At 44.4% G+C, this 22,531-nt stretch overlaps 2 protein-coding genes across 2 annotated transcripts; both read right to left on the bottom strand.

Moving 5' to 3' along the window:
• Window positions 1-6,291: 6,291 nt before the first annotated feature.
• On the bottom strand, window positions 6,292-9,916 carry LOC121569238. Its single transcript, XM_041880036.2, has 5 exons — window positions 9,757-9,916; window positions 9,129-9,172; window positions 8,350-8,520; window positions 7,907-7,983; window positions 6,292-7,174 (listed from the first exon to the last, which is right to left on the bottom strand). Exons 1-5 carry the CDS (start codon window positions 9,824-9,826, stop codon window positions 6,907-6,909), a joined length of 630 nt encoding a protein of 209 aa, XP_041735970.2. The 5' UTR covers window positions 9,827-9,916; the 3' UTR covers window positions 6,292-6,906.
• A 9,809-nt stretch (window positions 9,917-19,725) lies between these two features.
• Window positions 19,726-21,189, bottom strand: LOC121569237 (ribosome biogenesis regulatory protein homolog). Its single transcript, XM_041880034.2, has one exon. It carries the CDS (start codon window positions 21,144-21,146, stop codon window positions 20,091-20,093), a length of 1,056 nt encoding a protein of 351 aa, XP_041735968.1. The 5' UTR covers window positions 21,147-21,189; the 3' UTR covers window positions 19,726-20,090.
• Window positions 21,190-22,531: the final 1,342 nt, after the last annotated feature.

Genomic DNA, 22,531 nt, shown 5'->3' with positions numbered 1-22,531 from the left:
AGAGAGAGAGAGAGAGAGAGAGAGAGAGAGAGAGAGAGAGAGAGAGAGAGAGAGATATCAGTATTGCACTACTGAGTTGGGTTTGGCTGCAGAGAAACGATCTGTGTTGAGGAGGTAACTGGATAGTACAATTAAGTTTCCATTCCAAGGCCATACTTTCCTTTAGCAGTCTCAAATTGAGACTTTTGTTGAATGTATTTCATAGCGTGAAACTGCGAAGAAACTCAAAATGGAAGGGTACCTTTTTTGTTCATTTGTTAGTTTTTTCTTCTATTATTTATTATCTGTTCTCTAAAACTTACATATTAATATAAATTGAACACATTAAGTTTCCATTGAGAAATGTACCTTTGCTGACAGACAGCCTAAAACCCTTCTGAAACCCTTTTGATCTAAGGTCAGTTCTACTTCTTACCTCCTAATGATCTAGGTTATGATTGGTGAAGGGTACACTGATCCTAGATCAGAATCCAGTTGTCATGTTTGGTACGGACTAATAGCGCTCATATCATCAGTATGCTAAAGAAAGCATTTTAGTTGAAGGGGATCTCCTGTTTGTGTGAATGCTGTAGGTTATATTTATTCAATGTTTACTCATTTATTTATTTCAAAAAATTGAAAAAGAAATGATCGAATAATTATATTTTCTTTCTATCAGAAAAAGGATTGGGCTACCTTTCAACTAATTTCTCAGAATTAGACATAACAAGCAAACATGCACTGCCACTAATATCTTTCATTCAGTCATTCTTTGAACTATCAGATTTAGTTAATAACCATTGTAAAGTGACATCACTGAGTTGTTGATATTGGTAGAACAGTTTCCCCTGGAATCAGAGTTTCTTTGTGTTCTCCATAGGTAGTAGCAGGATTCAGTCTCCAACCTCTAATCATAGACAAATTGCACTTTTCTCATCGTTTAAGTGTTGTTTCGTTCATTTGTTTGTGCTTATGACGTAGCTGTTGTTTTTGTGTGTGTATTTTTTAAATTTTATTATATTTTTCTTAAACCCAGTGCCATTGGATGAATGTCTCACTACATGTGACTATTGAACACTGACATGAAAATGTAACGACGGAGCTGTTTGATGTATGTTTTTACATGGCATGTAAAGACAGAGCTGTTTAAAATCAATTGTTTATCAGTAATAATCACAAGTACAATATAAGATGTTCAACATACAATGAAAGATGAAGCTTTTATGTGACAATGCAGTCTTCTATGGCTCTGATTGGTTGCCTCTGTAATAATAGGGAAGCAGCAGAGTATCTATGGTCCCTGTGGTGATAGTTGGTGTCATTCGTTCCAACAGTCTTCCAACTGTTTATAATCGGGATTATCTAGCATTAAGTGTGTTTGAGAATAAGAAGGGAATCTCCTCAGGAGAGATCAAGTGAAAGATCATGTATGTTCACCCTCTCTGAGCTCCACAGAACCACAGTTTCTTAACTTTCTTATTTTCCGACATCAAACCGCTACAGTAAATAGGAATATATGTTTGTTCTCTGTTCTGTTGGTTGGTTTGACTTTCTGTATGTATGTTTTATGTTTTGTTTGCAACATGTTTTTATGTTAACATTTGGACATCCAACCCTAGGTTATGACGGAATTAAGTACATTTATAGTAGCAGTTGTTGTCATAATCATGCATAAACAATAAGCTATACGCTGGACTTTTCAATTATCATGTTTTTACTACAGCTACAGCAATCACATATGTAATTTTACAGTATTTTCTGCTGAAATCATAACCAGGTACCATAGAATTCCTGTCAACTGCCATTGTAACCATGTACTTAATATGGAATAATAATAAAATGTTATTGCATTGCATTTGTGGTGCTTTGTTCTTTGCCATTGTGTCATGTAACAGCAATAGGATGTTATGATCTTGGTGCACCTTTCAATAAAACTGCAGTGTTAATCTCATGTCTAACCTCGTGGTCATCCAAATACCTTCCTCTATCCCTTTTCCCTCCTTTTCCCTCCAGTGGAAGGACTCTTCTGTTCCCTGTCCAGTCCTGTCAGGTCCTGATGGCAGTGAATTAACAGTAGCTGGGGTTGACCGCAGGCCCGACCCCATTCCCTGTCCTGTGTATATGTTCCCCCTGCCTGTGGTGTATGTATGGCGAGGTGCTGTCAGCTTGGCCTGGGTTCACCATGGACACAATCCCCCTTCCGTGTGTGTGTGTGTGTGTGTATGCATGCATGCATGCTTGTGAATGTGTGTGTGTATGGCGGGGTGCTGTCAGCTTGGCCTGGGGTCTGCGGACACGAGTCCCCCTCCGGCAGGACAAGAGGCCTCTCCACAGGGTCAGCTGCTGGCCATAAAGACGCCCAGTCACCCGTGACTTAATGCCCCCGGGCGCTATTGTCCCCAGGGCCTGTTGCTTTTACAGCCCCATTCACTCAATTGCCCCCAAGAGGAGGGGCACAAGGCCCGGCGACTTGCCTTCTGCTGGGGTAGCATCAGCAGTACACACGTACACGCAAATATCCACTACATCAATCTGTTTCCCCTTCCCTATGGCTCTTGTCTGGGCAGGACTTGAGCTATTGTTGCTTTCAGATGGTCTGGACTCAGGCTTGAGACACGTCAAAGGCTTACTGCCTCTTAATCGGTTGTTGGCAGCAGCCTGTAAAGCCTTGTGTTTACTGAGTGTATTGTGCTGGTCCTGCACAGTGCAGCTCTTATTGACTTAGTGTGGCCACACATGCACCTGTTGCATATCGGTACAGACATGTCCTATACAGTGTATTCACAGGCATTTATTGTGGTAGTAGTACACAATCAATGAGTAACACATTTAGTGATTTTAGAGAAATGTGTTTTACTTCAATGAAATGTATATACTGTTCAATTCATTATGTTGTACAGTGCTCAAACTTTGCTGTGTGTGTATTTGTGTTCAATGCGGAGAGCTCGAGGAGCAGCATGTGGCAAGTGTCCCTCCCCCTCCCATATTTCCCCTACACACACACACACACACACACACACACACACACACACACACACACACACACACACACACACACACACACACACACACACTGACACTGCCAGCCTTTGTGTATGCCAGACAGCAGATGGCAGCCCATTATAGCACTGACAGGGCAGTCATCTGGCAGGCACCATGTTGGTCTCCCACTGAACACAGCACAGTGCACCACCGAGGGGATGGGGCACTTTAGGCGGGAAAAACAAATTGCGTGTGTGTTTTGGACCCTGCCCTTTCTGCTGTAAATAGGTCCTGGTCTCCAGTCCCCTGTGTGTGTTAGTGATGTGAGGTTAAACAGGCTCACATATGAACAGCAGTGCCTAACTACTATACCAGAGGAGCCTGTGCCTGAGTACACCTTTAGCAACAAACAACAGATTCATAATGAGGGGTGATACAATACATTGGACTGGGTTGGTCTCTGTGGTTTGCGTTTCTGTCTGGGTGTATCTGCGGTGTAACTGGAGCCTCTGTGTGTGTGCGTGTGTGTGGTGTCAAGGGGTCCTGGTTGAATGGGCAGGGAAGACAGAGTGTATGAGGGGTACAGACTGTGGTCACCCGGGGTGGGGCAGTGCTCAGCAGGGCTCAGCACTCTCCTGCATAGCATCTGCTGCTCCAAGAGGAGAGAACAGGTGTCAGGCAGGTGAACACCCCCCCTCCACACACACACCAGCCCTCTGGGCCTCTATGAGAGTGGGGCCTCTGTCACGCTGTGTGTAGCTGAGGGAGGCCCAGTGAGGGACACACAAAGTCACTGTCCCCCACTGGATGTCAACCACAATAATCCACATAGCAAGGCCTTATTCCAGGAGTCGGAGAGAGAGGCAGAGTTTGACCCTGGATTAAAGCTAATTAAAGCACTGATTGAATGAATGAATGAATGAATGGATGAAGGAGAGGAGGGGAGAGAGAGAGGCCAGTCAGAGGGGAAAGCTGCTCCTCTCTCAGAAGCGCTAAGCCTTTCTCAGCAGATGGCTGTGGAGGCCAGGCCTCCAGCATCAAACATCCTATATCACATACAGTTGAAGTCGGAAGTTTACATACACTTAGGTTGGAGTCATTAAAACTTGTTTTTCAACCACTCCACACATTTCTTGTTAACAAACTATAGTTTTGGCAAGTCGGTTAGGACATCTCCTTTTTCCAACAATTGTTTACAGACAGATTATTTCACTTATAATTCACTGTATCACAATTCCAGTGGGTCAGAAGTTTACATACACTAAGTTGACGGTGCCTTTAAACAGCTTGGAAAATTCCAGCAAATGATGTCATGGCTTTAGAAGCTTCTGATAGGCTAATTGACATCATTTGAGTCAATTTGAGGAGTACCTGTGGATGTATTTCAAGGCCTACCTTCAAACTCAGTGCCTCTTTGCTTGACATCATGGGAAAATCAAACGAAATCAGCCAAGACCTCAGAAAATTGTAGACCTCCACAAGTCTGGTTCATCCTTGGGAGCAATTTCCAAACGCCTGAAGGTACCACGTTCATCTGTACAAACAATAGTACGCAAGTATAAACACTATGGGACCACGCAGCCTTCATACCGCTCAGGAAGGAGACGCGTTCTGTCTCCTAGAGATGGACGTACTTTGGTGCGAAAAGTGCAAATCAATCCCAGAACAACAGCAAAGGACCTTGTAAAGATGCTGGAGGAAACAGGTACAAAAGTATCTATATCCACAGTAAAACGAGTCCTATATTGACATAACCTGAAAGGTTGCTCAGCAAGGAAGAAGCCACTGCTCCAAAACCGCCATAAAAAAGCCAGACTACGGTTTGCAACTGCACATGGGGACAAAGATTGTACTTTCTGGAGAAATGACCTCTGGTCTGATGAAGCAAAAATAGAACTGTTTGGCCATAATGACCATTGTTATGTTTGGAGGAAAAAAGGGGGGCTTGCAAGCTGAAGAACACCATCCCAACCGTGAAGCATGGGGGTGGCATGATCATGCTGTGGGGGTGCTTGTTGCAGGAGGGACTGGTGCACTTCACAAAATAGATGGCATCATGAGGAAGGAAAATTATGTGGATATATTGAAGCAAGATCTCAAGACAGTCAGGAAGTTAAAGCTTGGTCGCAAATGGGTCTTCCAAATGGACAATGACCCCAAGCATAGTTCCAGAGTTGTGGCAAAATGGCTTAAGGACAACAAAGTCAAGGTATTGCAGTGGCCATCACAAAGCCCTGACCTCAATCCTATAGAAAATGTGTGGGCAGAACTGAAAAAGCGTGTGCGAGCAAGGAGGTCTACAAACCTGACTCAGTTACACCAGCTCTGTCAGGAGGAATGGGCCAAAATTCACCCAACTTATTTTGGGAAGCTTGTGGAAGGCTACCGAAAACATTTGACCCAAGTTTAACAATTTAAAGGCAATGCTACCAAATACTAATTGAGTGTATGTAAACTTCTGACCCACTGGGAATGTGATGAAAGAAATAAAATATGAAATAAATCATTCTCTCTACTATTATTCTGACATTTCACATTCTTAAAATAATGTGGTGATCCTAACTGACCTAAGACAAGGAATTTTTACTAGGATTAAATGTCAGGAGTTGTGAAAAACTGTTTAAATGTATTTGGCTAAGGTGTATGTAAACTTCCGACTTCAACTGTACTAAGAAATCAGGAAGGCTTGTGAGGGAACACCAAGTGTGAAGAACATCAAGATGTTGGAAAACTGTTCAGACACTATTTCTGCCTTCATCTCAACAACACAGAGGTTCAGACTGACCATACAACTGGTAATAAATTACAGGATGGCTTTTGGCTTTGGTGTTTTTTTTAAATGCTTACCTTTTTAACCAGCATTCCCCGTAGCTAGCATTACTGCTTGGTAGTGATAATCTCACATATCAGGCAGGGATATGGTCTGTTAGAATAGATCTGATCCCAATTTATCAATGGACACATCACTGGGCTGGTGGATGTGGTGTCTAAATCTGAGGTCAAGGTTAGGATTGGGATTAGAGAGTTGGATCTTTAGTCCTTCCAAAGGATACATTCTACAGCGTACACAGTTGTGGCCATGCTGGGAGGTAACACTGAAGACCGTGTGGAGCCCAGAGAAAGAGAGCTGTTTTACCATTGCCCGGGCAACCTTCACAATAATGATGCCATTTCCTTTGGCAGTGCCTTTCAACACGCCTCAATCACACATCCTCTCACTTCACAGGGCTTTTTTCAGCTCCGTCGAATGGGAGACTCTTGACGTGGTACATGCTGTAGTGGAATATGTTACTAACTAGGATGAAGGGACATCAGCCGCAAGTACAGGTTTTATTATTTTTATGAAAAATACATTCTTGGCTGATGTTGGGATTTACACAAATGAAAGTTGAACAATTTATAGTCAAAAGGAAATATATCAATGATTTAGTGAAGGTTGCTTTGGAACGTCGTAGTTGCTTAACAGAGAATACAGCCTAATATGGATGACAACATGGAACAGAAAGCTCTGGCAGACTCATGGAACATTTGGCTGAAGAAAACACAGTTAGCTTCATAAAATATAGTCATAAATCTGATCCCTCTTTGACTATTAATGAAATACTTTCCCCCCCTATTCAACCCCTCAATTTACGGTTTGCTTAATGTCACATCTTAATCCCGGAAACTTTATATACAGTACACCATTCATATTTCTTCAACACTTTACAGAGGAGCCAGGGAAGTAGTTACCCTCACTCCAGCTCTTCAATGATGCAGCCAGCAGTCCAGCCATAGACTAGCAACAGTGATGTAACTATGGCAACCCTACCTGGCCCAATTGGGGTGGGCTCAAAATGTAGTCACTTTTCAAAAATATCCCATCGCTATACCCAATCTCCTCCTCTCTCCTCCCTCCTTTACCCTCTTACTCTCCCCACACACACCACCATCCATCGTAGCATCCTAGTCGGCCATGTAGCCCGTGTTGGTGGACCCATGACACTCACTCCTCCGACGGTGCTTGGACAGGATCCTGTGGAGGAAGCTTGGGGAGCTGTGTGCCTGTGGCTGTGGCTGGGGCACGGGCTGGGGCTGCCTGTTAGGGAGAGAGATCTGGGACTTCAGTATCAGGATGGGGCCCTCTCTCTCCACTTCGGCCCCCTCTGGCCCCCCTCCTGCCGCTGCTCTGCTGGCTCTGCTGGCTCTGCGGAGGGCCTGCAGCCTGAGTGCGCTGGAGAACAAAGAGAACACAACAAACACAAAGGACATGTTTATTCCCGCTGACCCAAATTCCAGCGCTCGGCGCAGACAAGACAAGCGCAGGGCTGTTCAGGGGGCTTGCTCTGAGTGTGTGTGTGTGTGTGTGCAGGCTGTCACAGCTCAAGGAGCTAGGTTCACCTTTACACACATTAAGAAGGGGCCTAAGTCACACGGGACAACTAAAATGTATAATCTTGGATCATCTCTAAAACAACATCCAACTACTGTTTACATTTCCACGTTCACTGAGGGCACTTCAGTCAGATTATACAGACAGTTCTGTTTCACTGTTTGACATTATGAAACACAATATTTTTTGAGGGAAAGAGGGAGCCCTCATCTACTCCCCTGAACGCAGGTCTGTGACTGTGAGCCCCCACTGTGGTCCTGTGTGTGAGGGAGCAGCAGTGCAGTGAGAGGGAATTGATCAGGGAGGGAGGGAGGGTGGGGTGGGGTGGGGGGATGTAATCTGTGTGCTTTGTCAACTAATGAGGGATGAGAGAGGCCACCTGTTCAGGGTGCACTGGGCGGAGTGGAATCAGAGGAGGTGGAGGCGGTGAGGGGAGCAGCTGCTGGGGTGTGTGTGTGTGTGTATGAGTTGTGTACACGCACTTGTGGAGGGGAGTTTGATTGAGGATAGAGTGTGTGTTTGTGTCTTTCTGAGTGTGTATCTGTGTGTGTGTTTTGGGCGCGCTGCTCTCACCCAGTACCACCTGCATACGTGGCCGGAGCTGAACCCCGTCTCGCTAAGCGGCGGACATCTTTAGCTGGCTCATCGTCCTGAGAACATAAACAGAGGTGTGTCAGTGACAGGGTTGGATTACTGCTGGGACTGTTCTGTATTGCTATCCCTCTGTCCTGTCACGAACCTCAGCTAGGCTATTCTAACCTGCCATACCTTTCTGTAAGTCAGCAGAGTTATTCTTTATAAATAGCAGGGGTGGGCAATCTTATCTCTGCGAGCAGGTAGAGGGTGTGCGAGGTGTGTATGCAGGCTTTTGTTCCAACACAAGCACCAACACAATTGATTTAACTAATCGAAGTCTTGATTGATGACTATACATAGAATAGACTAGAAATAGAGCCTTGTTGCACACTCAGAGATGGAACGTTGCAAGCATAATACAATTCCCACTAGCCACTAACCTGGTGGCTCATCTCCACGACATGCGAGGCCGGGAAATATCCCTGTTGTCCGTTTTGCAGCCGCCCAAACCACCGGGCCTCATCATCTTTACACAGAACCAGGATGAACTCGCCCCGGGTCAGCGCCAGCTCATCTGGCCAGTGGGGCTTGTAGCTGCGCTTTACCACCATCTAGTGGATAGATGCATCTTCAATAAATTAATATGTAACAAGACAGATGCAGTATTTGTGAGCATATGCAGCGTTGTCCCATATGCCTGTCACAGTATATGCTTTTCTCCGCAGTAAGTTTATATGATATAGTGTGCCTTGTGATGATCAAAGAGGTGTCATGACATGTCCTTTCATTGTTCCATTCCTTGACCGCAGTTCATTCACATTGAGTCTATACCTGAATGAATGTAGAGGATTAGTTGGATGGCTAAAGCTCCATGGATTATCTGGCTTTCGCCTGGCTCGCAGTTAAAAAGAAACCCAATCACCTGCTGTTCTCCATGATCTGTTCTCTTTAGTCTCATGGTAATGAATGACATAACAGACAGCATCTAATTTGTAACTAACTAATGCAATTGTCTCTACAGATAAGTGTAGCTGGTGACACAAAAACAATCTAGATGTATCATCCTTGCATGAACAGAATGCAGAGGATATGAGGGTGAATTGGTGAGCAAATCTACCAATTTGATCAATAAGTTGAATTCATCCAAGCATATTTTCATTCAGCATAGTTAATAAATATTGAGGATCTGAGGGGGAGCATTAACAGGAAAATAACTTGCCTTGTCAGCCTCTGCCTGTCTGAATTGGCATCGTCCCCGGTGAACTGGTAAACAAGGAGAGATGAATCAGCAAAAAATAGCTCCCATCACAAAGAACTATACCAAAGCATCAGAGAAGGAAAAGTTGGTATTGTACTTAAAAGTATTTCATAAAAACAACAACATGATTCTAGATGCATTTCAGGTTGCCATCACTACCCGGGACCGTACAGTATGCAGAATAAACAACTGCAGTATACACTACAAATCACATGGAATGGAATTTTAATCATCATTGAAAAGTCATTATCATGAATCTTTAGAATTACAATAATGTGCTAATAATAATAATAATAATAATAATAATTTGCTAATAATGTGCTATACACACACACAAGTTAAGCACTGCCCTTTCAAAAAAAGATGGCAGTTTTGAAACTGCAGTAAAAGTGCAGTAACTGCAGTCAACTGTGGTACTTTGGATGCAGTAATTGCAGCATACTGCATTTATACTGCATTCTAACTGCAATCTTTTTTCGTAAGGGTGTATTTTCTTGCCATTACCATTATTCCTTGCCAAGCTTCTCCAGTCTAGCCCACTGCAGATACATACACATATATATATATATATATAAGCAGTGCTACTCACCTTGTGGGGAGAGGACGGTGGTAAAGACTTCAAAGTGCTCATTCTGCTGCCTGTAGATGTTGCTCTGCATCCTGACTGACTGAGGACCTAAGTTACACACACTGACTGACTGGCTGACTGACTGAGGACCAAAGTCACACACACTGACTAACTGACTGAGCAACCCAGTCTCTCATTAACTATCTACTATATGTACAAATAAGCGGTTATGCACTGATGCATCTGCACCCTCACTCTGCCTTAAATAAACCAGGTGACTAATCCACTGCAGCACTTACTGGAACAGACACATACACACACACACACACACACACACACACACACACACTGAAACATATGCGCGAGCAACCCCACGTGAGCATATACCCAGAAACACAAACAAAGTTAAGCAGAAGCAAACACGCACACATACAGTATATAATTAAAGCAAATTGTGACTGGCAAATTTATTCAGACATTTTGTGGATCCAGTTTTTTTCAATAACTTTGGTCCCATTTTCATAAGCATGTGGTATATTTTCACAACTCCAAGCACAAAAATCTAAACGGACCATCAAAATGGCTCATTTTTCAAAACTCTAAGCACATTTTCAATTGACTGAGAACAACAAACACATTCACAGTCACTTGTTCACTGCAGCAAACCACTCTTTCAATTTGGATACATATTCAATCTAAGTATCTGCTTTTTAAAATGCAATATTCACTTACTTTTGATATGATTTTCTTTTCATTTGTTAACAATACAATGAACAATCACTTAATCAAACTGCTCAAAACTGATAACTACTGCACCAAAATGATGTAGTGCCTAGTTAACATACCCTGAGTGTACAAAACATTAGAAACACCTGCTCTTTCCATGACAGACTGACCAGGTGAATCCATGTGAAAGCTACACTACATGGCCAAAAGTGGACACCTGCTCGTCGAACATCTCATTCCAAAATCATGGGCATTAATATGGAGTTGGTCCCCTCTTTGATGCTATAACAGCCTTCACTCTTCTGGGGATACTTCCACTAGATGTTGGAACATTGCTGCAGGGACTTGCTTCCATTCACAAGAGCATTAGTGAGGTTGGGCACTGATGTTGGGCGATTAGGCCTGGCTTGCAGTCTGCAGTCCAATTCATCCCAAAGGTGTTCGATGGGGTTGAGGTCAGGGCTCTGTGCAGGCCAGTCATGTTTTTCCACACCGATCTCGACAAACCATTTCTTTATGGACCTCGCTTTGTACAAGGGGGCATTGTCATGCTGAAACAGGAAAGAGTCTTCCCCAAACTGCTGCCACAAAGTTGGAAGCACAGAATCGTCTAGAATGTCATTGTATGCTGTAGCGTTAAGATTTCCCTTCACTGGAACTAAGGGGCCTAACCCGAACCATAAAAAACAGCCCCAGACCATTATTCCTCCTCCACCAAACATTACAGTTGGCACCCTGCATTGGGGCAGGTAGTGTTCTCCTGGCATCCGCCAAACCCAGATTCGTCTGTCGGACTGCCAGATGGTAATGCGTGATTCATCACTCCAGAGAATGCGTTTCCACTGCTCCAGAGTCCAATGGTGGCAAGCTTTACACCACTCCAGCTGACGCTTGGCATTGCGCATGGTGATTTTAAGCTTGTGTGCGGCTGCTCGGCCATGGAAACTCATTTTTACACGACACGCGCTTCAGCACTCGTTCTGTGAGCTTATGTGGCCAACCACTTCGCGGCTGAGCCGTTGTTGCTCCTAGACGTTTCCACTTCACAATAACAGCATTTACAGTTGACCGGGACAATTTTATGAACTGACTTGTTGGAAAGCTGGCATCCTATGACGGTGCCATGTTGAAAGTCAATGCGCTCTTCAGTACGGTCCATTCTACTGCCAATGTTTGTCTATGGAGATTGCATGGCTGTATGCTCGATTTTATACACCTGTCAGCAACGGGTGTGGCTGAAATAGCTGAATCCACCAAATTGATGGCCATGTAGTGTATGATCCCTTATTGATGTCACCTGTTAAATCCACTTCAATCAGTGTAGATGAAGGGGAGGAGACAGGTTTAAAGAAGGATTTTTAAGCCTTGAGACAATTGAGACATGGATTGTGTATGTGTGCCATTCAGAGGGTGAATGGGCAAGACAAAAATTAAGCGCCTTTTGAACGGGGTATGGTAGTAGGTACCAGGCGTACCGGTTTGCGTGTGTCAAGAACTGCAACGCTGCTGAGTTTTTCACGCTCAACAGTTTCCCGTGTGTATCAAAAATGGTCCACCACCCAAAGGACATCCAGCCAACTTGACACAACTGTGCGAAGCATTGGAGTCAACATGGGCCAGCATCCCTGTGGAACACTTTTGACACCTTGTAGAGTCCATGCCCGACGAATTGAGGCTGTTCTGAAAAAAAGGGGTACAACGCAATATTAGGAAGGTGTTCCTAATGTTTTGTACACTCAGTGTATGGCTGTAAATACTACATATTCATTCTCCATCAGCCAGTGTGTTTCAATAGGACAAAGTGGAAAGAGTCATTATATCTGTTACCATTTGGAATTACAGTGTAGTGTACAATGCCCTACTGAAATACCTGGGTTGTACAATATCTTCCACTACTTATAAGAATTTCATTGATACACTGTAAGTTGATGAATTTCAAGCAGAGAGACAGGCGATACTGTATCAGTTGACAAGACACATAGAAAAGGTGATCTTGTACAATGTTGCATGGGGCAGAAATGGCATACAACACCATGCTACGTTTTTACAGTAGACATCTGCTTTACAATACCCCTATTTCTGATGATTTGTACAGTATGTACTGTATAAGGATAATGAAACTGTAAGACTGACATATTTCTCAACATGCTCACAACCTGCCATTGCATACAAAAACATATGCATTTCATGTTCTAGTCAAATACTGTATGGGACAATTACAGCGCATTCGGAAAGTATTCAGACCCCTTGACTTTTTCCACATTTTGTTAACGTTACAGCCTTATTCTAAAATGGATTTTTTTTGTAATTCTCCTCAATCTACACACAATACCCCATAATGACAAAGCAAAAACTGGTTTTTAGAAATGTTAGCAAAAAATAAATGAACCCGGAAATATCACATTTACATAAGTATTCAGACCCTTTACTCAGTACTTTGTTGAAGCACCTTTGGCAGCGATTACAGCCTCGAGTCTTCTTGGGTATGACGCTACAAGCTTGGCACACCAATATTTGTGGAGTTTCTCCCATTCTTCTCTGCAGATCCTCGCAAGCTCTGTCAGGTTGGATGGGGAGCGTCACTGCACAGCTATTTTCAGGTCTCTCCAGAGATGTTTGATCGGGTTCAAGTCTGGGCTCTGGCTGGGCCACTCAAGGACATTCAGAGACTTGTCCCAAAGCCACTCCTGCGTTGTCTTGGCTGTGTGCTTAGGGTCGTTGTCCTGTTGGAAGGTGAACCTTCACTCCAGTCTGAGGTCCTGAGCTCTCTGGAGCAGGTTTCATCAAGGATCTCTCTGTACTTTGCTCCGTTCATCATTCCCTCGATCCTGACTAGTGTCCCAGTCACTGCTGCTGAGAAACATCCCCACAGCATGATGCTGCCACCACCATGCTTCACTGTAGGGATGGTGCCAGGTTTCCTCCAGATGTGACGCTTGGCATTCAGAAAAAGTCAAGGGGTCTGAATACTTTCCGAATGCACTGTATATTTACAATCCATTTTTGGTGCTTGACTGCATTATGGTGCTTGACACCAACGTCACCCGCTCATCATTAAGCTCGAGGCCCTGGGTCTGAACCCCGCCCTGTGCAACTGGGTCCTGGACTTCATGACGGGCTGCCCCCTGGTGGTGAAGGTAGGAAACAACATCTCCACTTCGCTGATCCTCAACACTGGGGCCCCACAAGGGTGCGTGCTCAGCCCCCTCCTGTACTCCCTGTTCACCCATGACTGCGTGGCCAAGCACGCCTCCAACTCAATCATCAAGTTTGCAGACGACACAACAGTAGTAGTCTTGATTACCAACAATGACGAGACTGCCTACAGTGGGAGGTGAGGGCTCTGGGAGTTTGCTGTCAGGAAAATAACCTCTCACTCAACGTCAACAAAACAAAGGAGATGATCGTGGACTTCAGGAAACAGCAGAGGGTGCACCCCCCTATCCACATCGACGGGACCGCAGTGGAGAAGGTGGAAAGCTTCAAGTTCCTTGGCACACATCACCGACAAACCGAAATGGTCCACCCACGCAGACAGTGTGGTGAAGAAGGCGCAACAGAGCCTCTTCAACCTCAGGAGGCTGAAGAAATTTGGCTTGGCACCTAAAACTCTCAAAAACTTTTACAGATGCACAATTGAGAGCATCCTGTCGGGCTGTATCACCACCTGGTATGGCAACTGCACCACCCGCAACCGCAGTGCTCTCCAGAGGGTGGTTCGAATGCCGAACACATTATCGGGGGCAAACTACCCGCCCTCCAAGACACATACAGCACCCGATGTCACAGGAAGGCCAAAAAGATAATCAAGGACATTAACCACCCGAGCCACTGCCTGTTCACCCCGCTATCATCCAGAAGGCGAGGTCAGTACAGGTGCATCAAAGCTGGGACCGAGAGAATGAAAAACAGCTTCTATCTCAAGGCCATCAGACTGTTAAATAGCCATCACTAGCACATTAGAGGCTGCTGCTGCCTATTGAAATCACTGGCCACTTTAAGAAATGGAACACTAGTCACTTTAATAATGTTTACAGTCATTTTAATAATGTTTACATATCTTGCACTACTCATCTCGTATGTATATACTGCATTCTATTCTATAATATTCTACTGTATCTTAGTCCATGCCGCTCTGTCATTGCTTGTGGTCCTCTGTAGCTCAATTGGTAGAGCATGGCGCTTGTAACGCCAGGGTAGTGTGTTCGATCCCCGGGACCACCCATACGTAAAAATGTATGCGCACATGACTGTAAGTCGCTTTGGATAAAAGCGTCTGCTAAATGGCAAATGCCCCCCTCTCTCTCTCTCTCTACCGCACCTGCTGTCTCGACCTCTGAATGCTCGGCTATGAAAAGCCAACTGACATTTACTCCTGAGGTGCTTACCTGCTGCAACCTCTACAACCACTGACATTATTATTTGACCTTGCTGGTTAGCCATGGGGCGGCGCTCAATTGGCCCAGCATCGTCCAGGGTAGGGGAGGGAATGGCCGGCAGGGATGTAGCTCAGTTGGTAGAGCATGGCGTTTGCAATGCCAGGGTTGTGGGTTCGATTCCCACGGGGGGCCAGTATGAAAAATAAATACAAATAATAATGTATGCACTCACTAACTGTAAGTCGCTCTGGATAAGAGCGTCTGCTAAATGACGTAAATGTAAAAGAACGTTTGAACATCTTGAAGAACAATCTGGCCTTAATGGCCATGCACTCTTATAATCTCCACCTGGCACAGCCAGAAGAGGACTGGCCACCCCTCAGAGCCTGGTTCCTGCCTTTCTAGGGAGTTTTTCCTAGCCACCGTGCTTCTACATCTGCATTGCTTGACGTTTGGGGTTTTAGGCTGGGTTTCTGTATAAGCACTTTGTGACATCTGCTGATGTAAAAGGGCTTTATAAATACATTTGATTTAATCATTTGCCTATTGTCCTCCCTCCATCTGGCTACAGGCATGAGGTGGCGTCGGACTGATGCCTTGGTTCCCTGCCCCAACATAGATCAGAATTAATAATTTCACTTCAGGGCGGTTGATTGATTTTGACCAATTACGATGTGTGTGGTGTGTGTCCCCATTTCCCAGCAGTGGCCAGAATAGGCATGAGATGAATGGGTTTTTGACTGGGTGGGTCTGGAGATGGACCAGTCAGTCAACAGATGGTGGTTAGTTAGAGCCTTGGCCCCCTCCCTCCCCAGTCCATAGGGGCTTTGCTGCTGGCTTGTGACAGCAGTCAAACACCATCCATCAAAAATGTGGGAGATTATGCATTCAGTCAGAAACAAAACACACCACATCTCTGAAAGAGCAATAATGTGGTGGATATATACAACCCTATCTGTCTCATTGTGCCCAATCTGTCTATTGTAAGAATTACAGTATGTTCTTGTATTGACAAGTGCATTCGAACAGGTTATTTGGAAGGGTAAAGGCTTGAGAAAGTTGATGAGACGAGCAAATGAATTGTCAACTCTCCATTGAATTTGGTAAAATGAATAGACATTAAAAAAGTCTATCTAGAGCTAAGATGCATCTGTGTCTCTGGGCATGATATGCAAGAGAGAATGCAAGAACACTTGCATTCACAATGGAGAGCTCTAGAACTCAAAATAGAACCATGAACTTCACCCTTGCGTGTTGATTTGCCTATTTACAGTGTATTTGGTCTGATAGAGAGTGAAAATAGATCTGACTCTGGCTGCCTGTCTGGAGCCAAACGGGCTGAGAATTAGCTCTGCTTTCAAAGGGGAGATGTGGTGTGTGTGATAGCGGTGCGTAGTTTAGTAGCAGAGCAGAAGTTAAGACACACCTGGTAAATGGATCTGACAGACGATTAACCTCATTGTCTTCCTTAGCCTTGTATTAGCGTTAAAGTACCTATAGATTACACACACTAACCTCTAACTTCAATTCAATCGCTCCTCAGTTTTCCCTTGTTCTGCACGCAACACGTTCCAGATTTTGTTCCTTTAGACCAGGGTTTCCCAAACTCTCCCCTGGGGCTCTCCCCTGGGTGCAGGTTTTGGTTTTTGCCCTAGCACTACACAGCTGATTCAAATAACCAACTCATAATCAAGTGTTGATGATTTGAATCAGCTGTGTAGTGCTAGGGCAAAAACCAAAATGTGCACCCAGGGGAGGCCCCAGCACCCCCGCGAGTGATTTTATTTGGCCCCCCAAGTTTTCTGAGCTACATTTTTTAGTTGTTGATATAAATGACTGTAAAATCACCAGGAAATCTGTTCCCAAGTATTCCCACGTATAAATAGAGGCATATGTGATCGAATCCCAATGTAATCAAGGTTTGAAATTATTCTGTTTTTGTCAAATACTATATCTGTTTGGAATTCTTGCGGTGAATTTGCAGTGTTCAAATTATTTATAACTATGTTCCAACCCGCGTACCATCTGCTCAAGGAAAAATCGGCCCACAGCTTAATTTAATTGGGGACCTCTGCCCTAGACTATAGCCGAGTGATGCTTGAGTACAGGCATATCAGGCTCTGGATAAAAGTACTCCCCGAAGGGAATAGGATACAATTCAGCTTGCCCCACTATTTCTGCATGGACAGTTATTTGATGTCATTTTGACCAGATGTACAGTACCTAATGCATTATGAAAATAACTTTGGCTATACATAATGAAGAGCTGCCAATCGAGGTATGTATTTCATATTCATTGAAAATATAATTTAGTTTCACATTTTGCCTTGCAGCAGCAGACTATTAATTCAGATCCCAGGCACACGTGGGTGTGGTTTCTCTGCGTGGGTCTCTTCTTGATTGGTGTGTCCAGGTGTAAGGTCCTGGCCAGGTGAATGGAAAGCTGACCTGAAAAGGCACCTATCTCACTGGGGTCAAAGCCTGTTTTATATAACCAACAGCACAGCTAATCTGATAAGCAGGCCCAGCTCCTGTCCTGTATGTTTCTAGGAAAGTCCAATTACAACACCTCTATTCTTGGTCATTAGGTCTACATGGCCGGTGTAGGCCGTCATTGTAAATAAGAATTTGTTCTTAACTGACTTGCCTAGTTAAATAAAGGTAAAATAAAAAAAATTAACATGCAATGCATTAGAGACAGACAGGCTCTCTGTTTACATCATCATATGACACCACTTACAGGTTATAACCGCGATCGATAATAGACAGTACTGTGCAGCCGTTTTCATTGACCTGGCCAAGGATTTCGACTCTGTCAACCACCGCATTCTTATTGGCAGACTAAATAGCCTTGTTTTCTCAAATGACTGCCTCGCCTGGTTCACCAACTACTTCTCTGATAGAGTTCAATGTGTCAAATCGGAGGGCCTGTTGTCTGGACCTATGGCAGTCTCTATGGGGGTGCCACAGGGTTCAATTCTCGGGCCGACTCTTTTCTCTGTGTATATCAATGACGTCGCTCTTGCTGCTGGTGACTCTCACATCCACCTCTACGCAGACGACACCATTTTGTATACATCTGGGCCTTCATTGGAAACTGTGTTAACAAACCTCCAAACGAGCTTCAATGCCATACAACACTCCTTCAGTAGCCTCCAACTGCTCTTAAACACTAGTAAAACTAAATGCATGCTCTTCAACCGAACGCTGCTTGCACCCGCCCACCCGACTAGAATCACTACTCTCGACGGGTCTGACCTAGAGTATGTGGACAACTACAAATATCTAGGTGTCTGGTTAGACTGTAAACTCTCCTTCCAGACTCACATTAAGAATCTCCAATCCAAAGTTAAATCTAGAATCGGTTTCCTATTTCGCAACAAAGCCTCCTTCACTCATGCTGCCAAACATGCCCTCGTAAAATTGACTATCCTACCGATCCTTGACTTCGGCGATGTCATTTACAAAATAGCCTCCAACACTCTACTCAGCAAATTGGATGTAGTCTATCACAGTGCCATCCGTTTTGTCTCCAAAGCCCCATATACTACCCACCACTGTGACCTGTACGCTCTTGTTGGCTGGTCCTCACTACATATTCGTCGCCAAACCCACTGGCTCCAGGCCATCTATAAATCACTGCTAGGCAAATCCCCGCCTCATCTTAGCTCATGGTCACCATAGCAACACCCACCCGTAGTATGCGCTCCAGCAGGTATATCTCACTGGTCATCCCCAAAGCCAACACCTCCTTTGGCCGCCATTCCTTCCAGTTCTCTGCTGCCAATGACTGGAACAAATTGCAAAAATCTCTGAAGCTGGAGACACTTATCTCCCTCACTAACTTTAAGCATCAGTTGTCAGAGCAGCTTACCGATCACTGCACCTGTACACAGCCCATCTGAAATTAGCCCGCCCAACTACCTCATCCCTATATTGTTATTTATTTTGCTCATTTGTACACCAGTATCTCTATTTGCACATCATCTCTTGCACATCTATCATTCCAGTGTTAATACTAATTGTAATTATTTTGCACTATAGCCTATTTATTGCCTTACCTCCATAACTTGCTACATTTGCACACACTGTATATATACTTATTTCTGTTGTATTTTTGACTTTGTTTTGTTTTACCCCATATGTAACTCTGTGTTGTTGTTTTTATCGCACTGCTTTGCTTTATCTTGGCCAGGTCGCAGTTGTAAATGAGAACTTGTTCTCAACTGGCTTACCTGGTTAAATAAAGGTGAAATAAAAATAAATAAATAAAAGGGTCAGTTTCCCAGACCATGATTAGTCCACTCCTGCCTAAATGTATGTTCAAATGATTTTTAAGTGTAGGAATAGGCTTAATCTGATTCCAGGTAACATTTTTGTATCAATTAACTACTTTACAGCATTGTCTGTATGCAGTACAATTGTATTTGTTAAGATTTTGTATCGTTTCTGGGCAGGCCTCTGCCGATTCCATCTGGCCCTTATTGCTTGGTGGGACTGAGAGGCAGTTTACTACTATGGCACATTCATACTGACATGCAGCCACAATTGTGGATTCCAAAGCACTTTTCTACAGGATCTGTTCACCCCTCCCCTCTCCTCTCTGCCCCAAAGTGTTGCGCGCACCCCGTCTGTCATACACGTGCAGTGGGAAAACCTACATAATGACTGGTCGATCTTCAGTGGAGGACATGACAAAAGGAAAAATAGCAGCAGAGACAGACAGGCTTTTCTTGGTTGACCCACATCCTTTAAAATGACCCTAAAATATTTGTTTTGATGCTTACAGACCAGTGGCAGTGGTGAAGATGTGGCATTTGCTATTGTGTTCAGTACCAATGTACTGTACCCTACATTCTTACAAAATATTCAAAACAACAGCATATATTTATGAAGTTGATTTTAATTTGGGTTAAAATATCAAACCCTGTACCCAAAAGTTACACATTGCATTGACAAATATATATAACAAATTAAGGACTGATGAGGTAAATAAAGATCATATACCATTTCACACAACATCATGGGTGATCCATTTTTAAATTTGCATGACAGGACAAAAGACCCCTCCCCTCTTCCACTCCTATTGCACCTGACCTGCATAAAGGAGAAACAGAACACACATCGCTCCCAGAAACATGACAAGATGCAGGTGGGAGACATAATGAAGCAGTCAGTTCATACTGTGCAGTCAGATACATTGGAGACAAGGCACTTATGATGCATGACATGCAAAGTTCCAAACGGTCCTTAGCGCTTCCCTGGTTTCCCAGCTCCTTTTTTACCTCCAGGTGGTCCTTGACCTTTACCCCCTGCTCTTCCTTTACCCTTCCCACCACCACCCTTTCCTTTCCCAGAGAAGTTACCACCCTTCCGTCCCTTCTTTCCCCCCTTCTTAAATTTGGCTGCAGACTCCTCTCGGTCATCCTCTCGCATTTGTTTGTTTACAGCTTTGTTGACGTCCAGACGAGGTTTCTTACTGTCCATCACTTTCAGCAGATCCAGCTGCCTCTGCTTTTCATTGGAAAAGTTACCGATGACGGGCTGGAATTTCCTCTTCTTTCCGGTGTTTCTGGGAGCTTTCTCCTTCGGTAAGCGGTCTTGGAATTTACCTGCGGAAGCGGTGGATGACTTGGCCACATTGACTGCCCTAACCAGGTCAGTTTTGGATTGCTGGGCGGTCGGTGTGAGTCCAACACCTGGTACTTTGATCTTCTGTGCCCTGGCTATGTTCCTCAGGCGATGCAGCTCGTTCTTTGCCACCTTCTCCTTCTTTGCTTTATTGCGTTTGGCGAATTGGTCCTCGTTAGGGTCTGCTGTTTCGGGAACCTCAATCAGCCACTCTTTTGTGCCATCATTGACACGCTTGTAGCCCCAACGCCGCTTCCACTCTTTAGCAACATCATCCCATACCAGGTTAGTTTTCTTCTTCTTTTGGATCCCCTTCAGTTTGGCGAATTCCTCCCATTTGGTTGGGGGCCTGGGCTTTGGTGGGGGCTTCTCTCTCGGCAGTAGAGTGGTCGGCTCGGGTAATTTGACTACGATTACCTCATCAACTCTCTCAGTGGGATGCTTCCATATCTCGTTGACCAGGAGCTGCGTGTTGTCACGAGCTAGCGAACGCAGAAAATCGTCTTTCTTCTGTTCGCGGAACTGTCGAATGTCAATACGGTTCTTGTCGTATGCGACCAAGTTTCCGATGTCAAACTCGAGGTCCAGTTCTTTCTGAACGGTGATACTTTTGAGTTTTTCAGCCTCATCTTGTTCAGCTTTAGCAAGCACGTCTTCTATACTGCACGCAGCCATTTTGGATTTCTGAAAGCATGTCCGTCCCAAGCGCTGAGGTATAATAAAGAACTGGTCCGGCGTATGTTTCAGGTCACGTGAAAAGGTCATTCATTTATTTCCGGGTTTAAATTTCCCCATTCAATTTTATTTTCTTCCACATGTGTCCACTAGGTGGTGCCATTGTCTTGAGTCATGGCAACAACAACAAAAAAAGTTGTATTTTAATACAGCCTTTCACTTGAACAAAGTGAATAGTTGGATTCTATTACTTACATTTACATTTTAGTCATTTAGCAGACGCTCTTATCCAGAGCAACTTACAGTTAGTGAGTGCATTCATTATTAATTTTTTATACTGGCCCCCCGTGGGAATCAAACCCACAACCCTGGCGTTGCAAACGCCATGCTCTACCAACTGAGCTACATCCCTGCCGGCCATTCCCTCCCCTACCCTGGACGACGCTGGGCCAATTGTGCGCCGCCCCATGGGTCTCCCGGTCGCGGCCGGCTACGACAGAGCCTGGATTCAAACCAGGATCTCTAGTGGCACAGCTAGCACTGCGATGCAGTGCCTTAGACCACTGCGCCACTTGATTGTATCACGATCAAAGTAGCATATTATTTAATGCATACCTGATGCGGCGCACAATTGGCCCAGCGTCGTCCAGGGTAGGGGAGGGAATGGCCGGCAGGGATGTAGCTCAGTTGGTAGAGCATGGCGTTTGCAACGCCAGGGTTGTGGGTTCAATTCCCACGGGGGGCCAGTATGAAGAAATACAAAAATAATGTATGCACTCACTAACTGTAAGTTGCTCTGGATAAGAGCGTCTGCTAAATGACTAAAATGTAAATGTAATGTCCAATGAGACCTCTAAAGCATGGCACAACCAACTCACTGTCCCTGTGTTTTCAGGGTCTGTGTATTAGTTTTTGGCAGAATAACTGATACTCAATAAGGCCTTCTCTTTTCAGAGAGCTTGGCTGTGATGTTCCACATGAATACCCAATATTACAGCAGTCTTCTGTGGAAGGAGCAGAGAGAATAGAGGGACGAACAGAGGTAACAATGTTGAGACGTTATATCTATTACATTTGATCAAGTTGTACCTGTTGACATTTATCCACACTTGCCATAATTTTTCCATGACACCCCCAATTTAACCTCTATACATACAGACTGACTGTGTTGCTCCCCACGTGCTATTTTCAAAATATTTTTGGACCCCACTAATTATATCCGGTGTGAGACTCGCCCTGTGAGAGCCAAGGTTCTGACAGCTATGGAAATGAGCCTACCAGTGATGCTGCTATATGTGCTGCAGGTAGTGTGAGGAGGGGAATCTTAATGAGGCGCTAAAGTGGCTTCACACAAACACACACACACATTGTCTCTCTAAAAGAAT

This window comes from Coregonus clupeaformis, chromosome 7 (assembly GCF_020615455.1).
Source record: "Coregonus clupeaformis isolate EN_2021a chromosome 7, ASM2061545v1, whole genome shotgun sequence".
In the NCBI taxonomy this organism is placed as follows: Eukaryota; Metazoa; Chordata; class Actinopteri; order Salmoniformes; family Salmonidae; genus Coregonus; species Coregonus clupeaformis.
The sequence above is the reverse complement of the archived record's forward strand: the minus strand, read 5'-3'. Positions and strand labels throughout refer to the sequence as shown.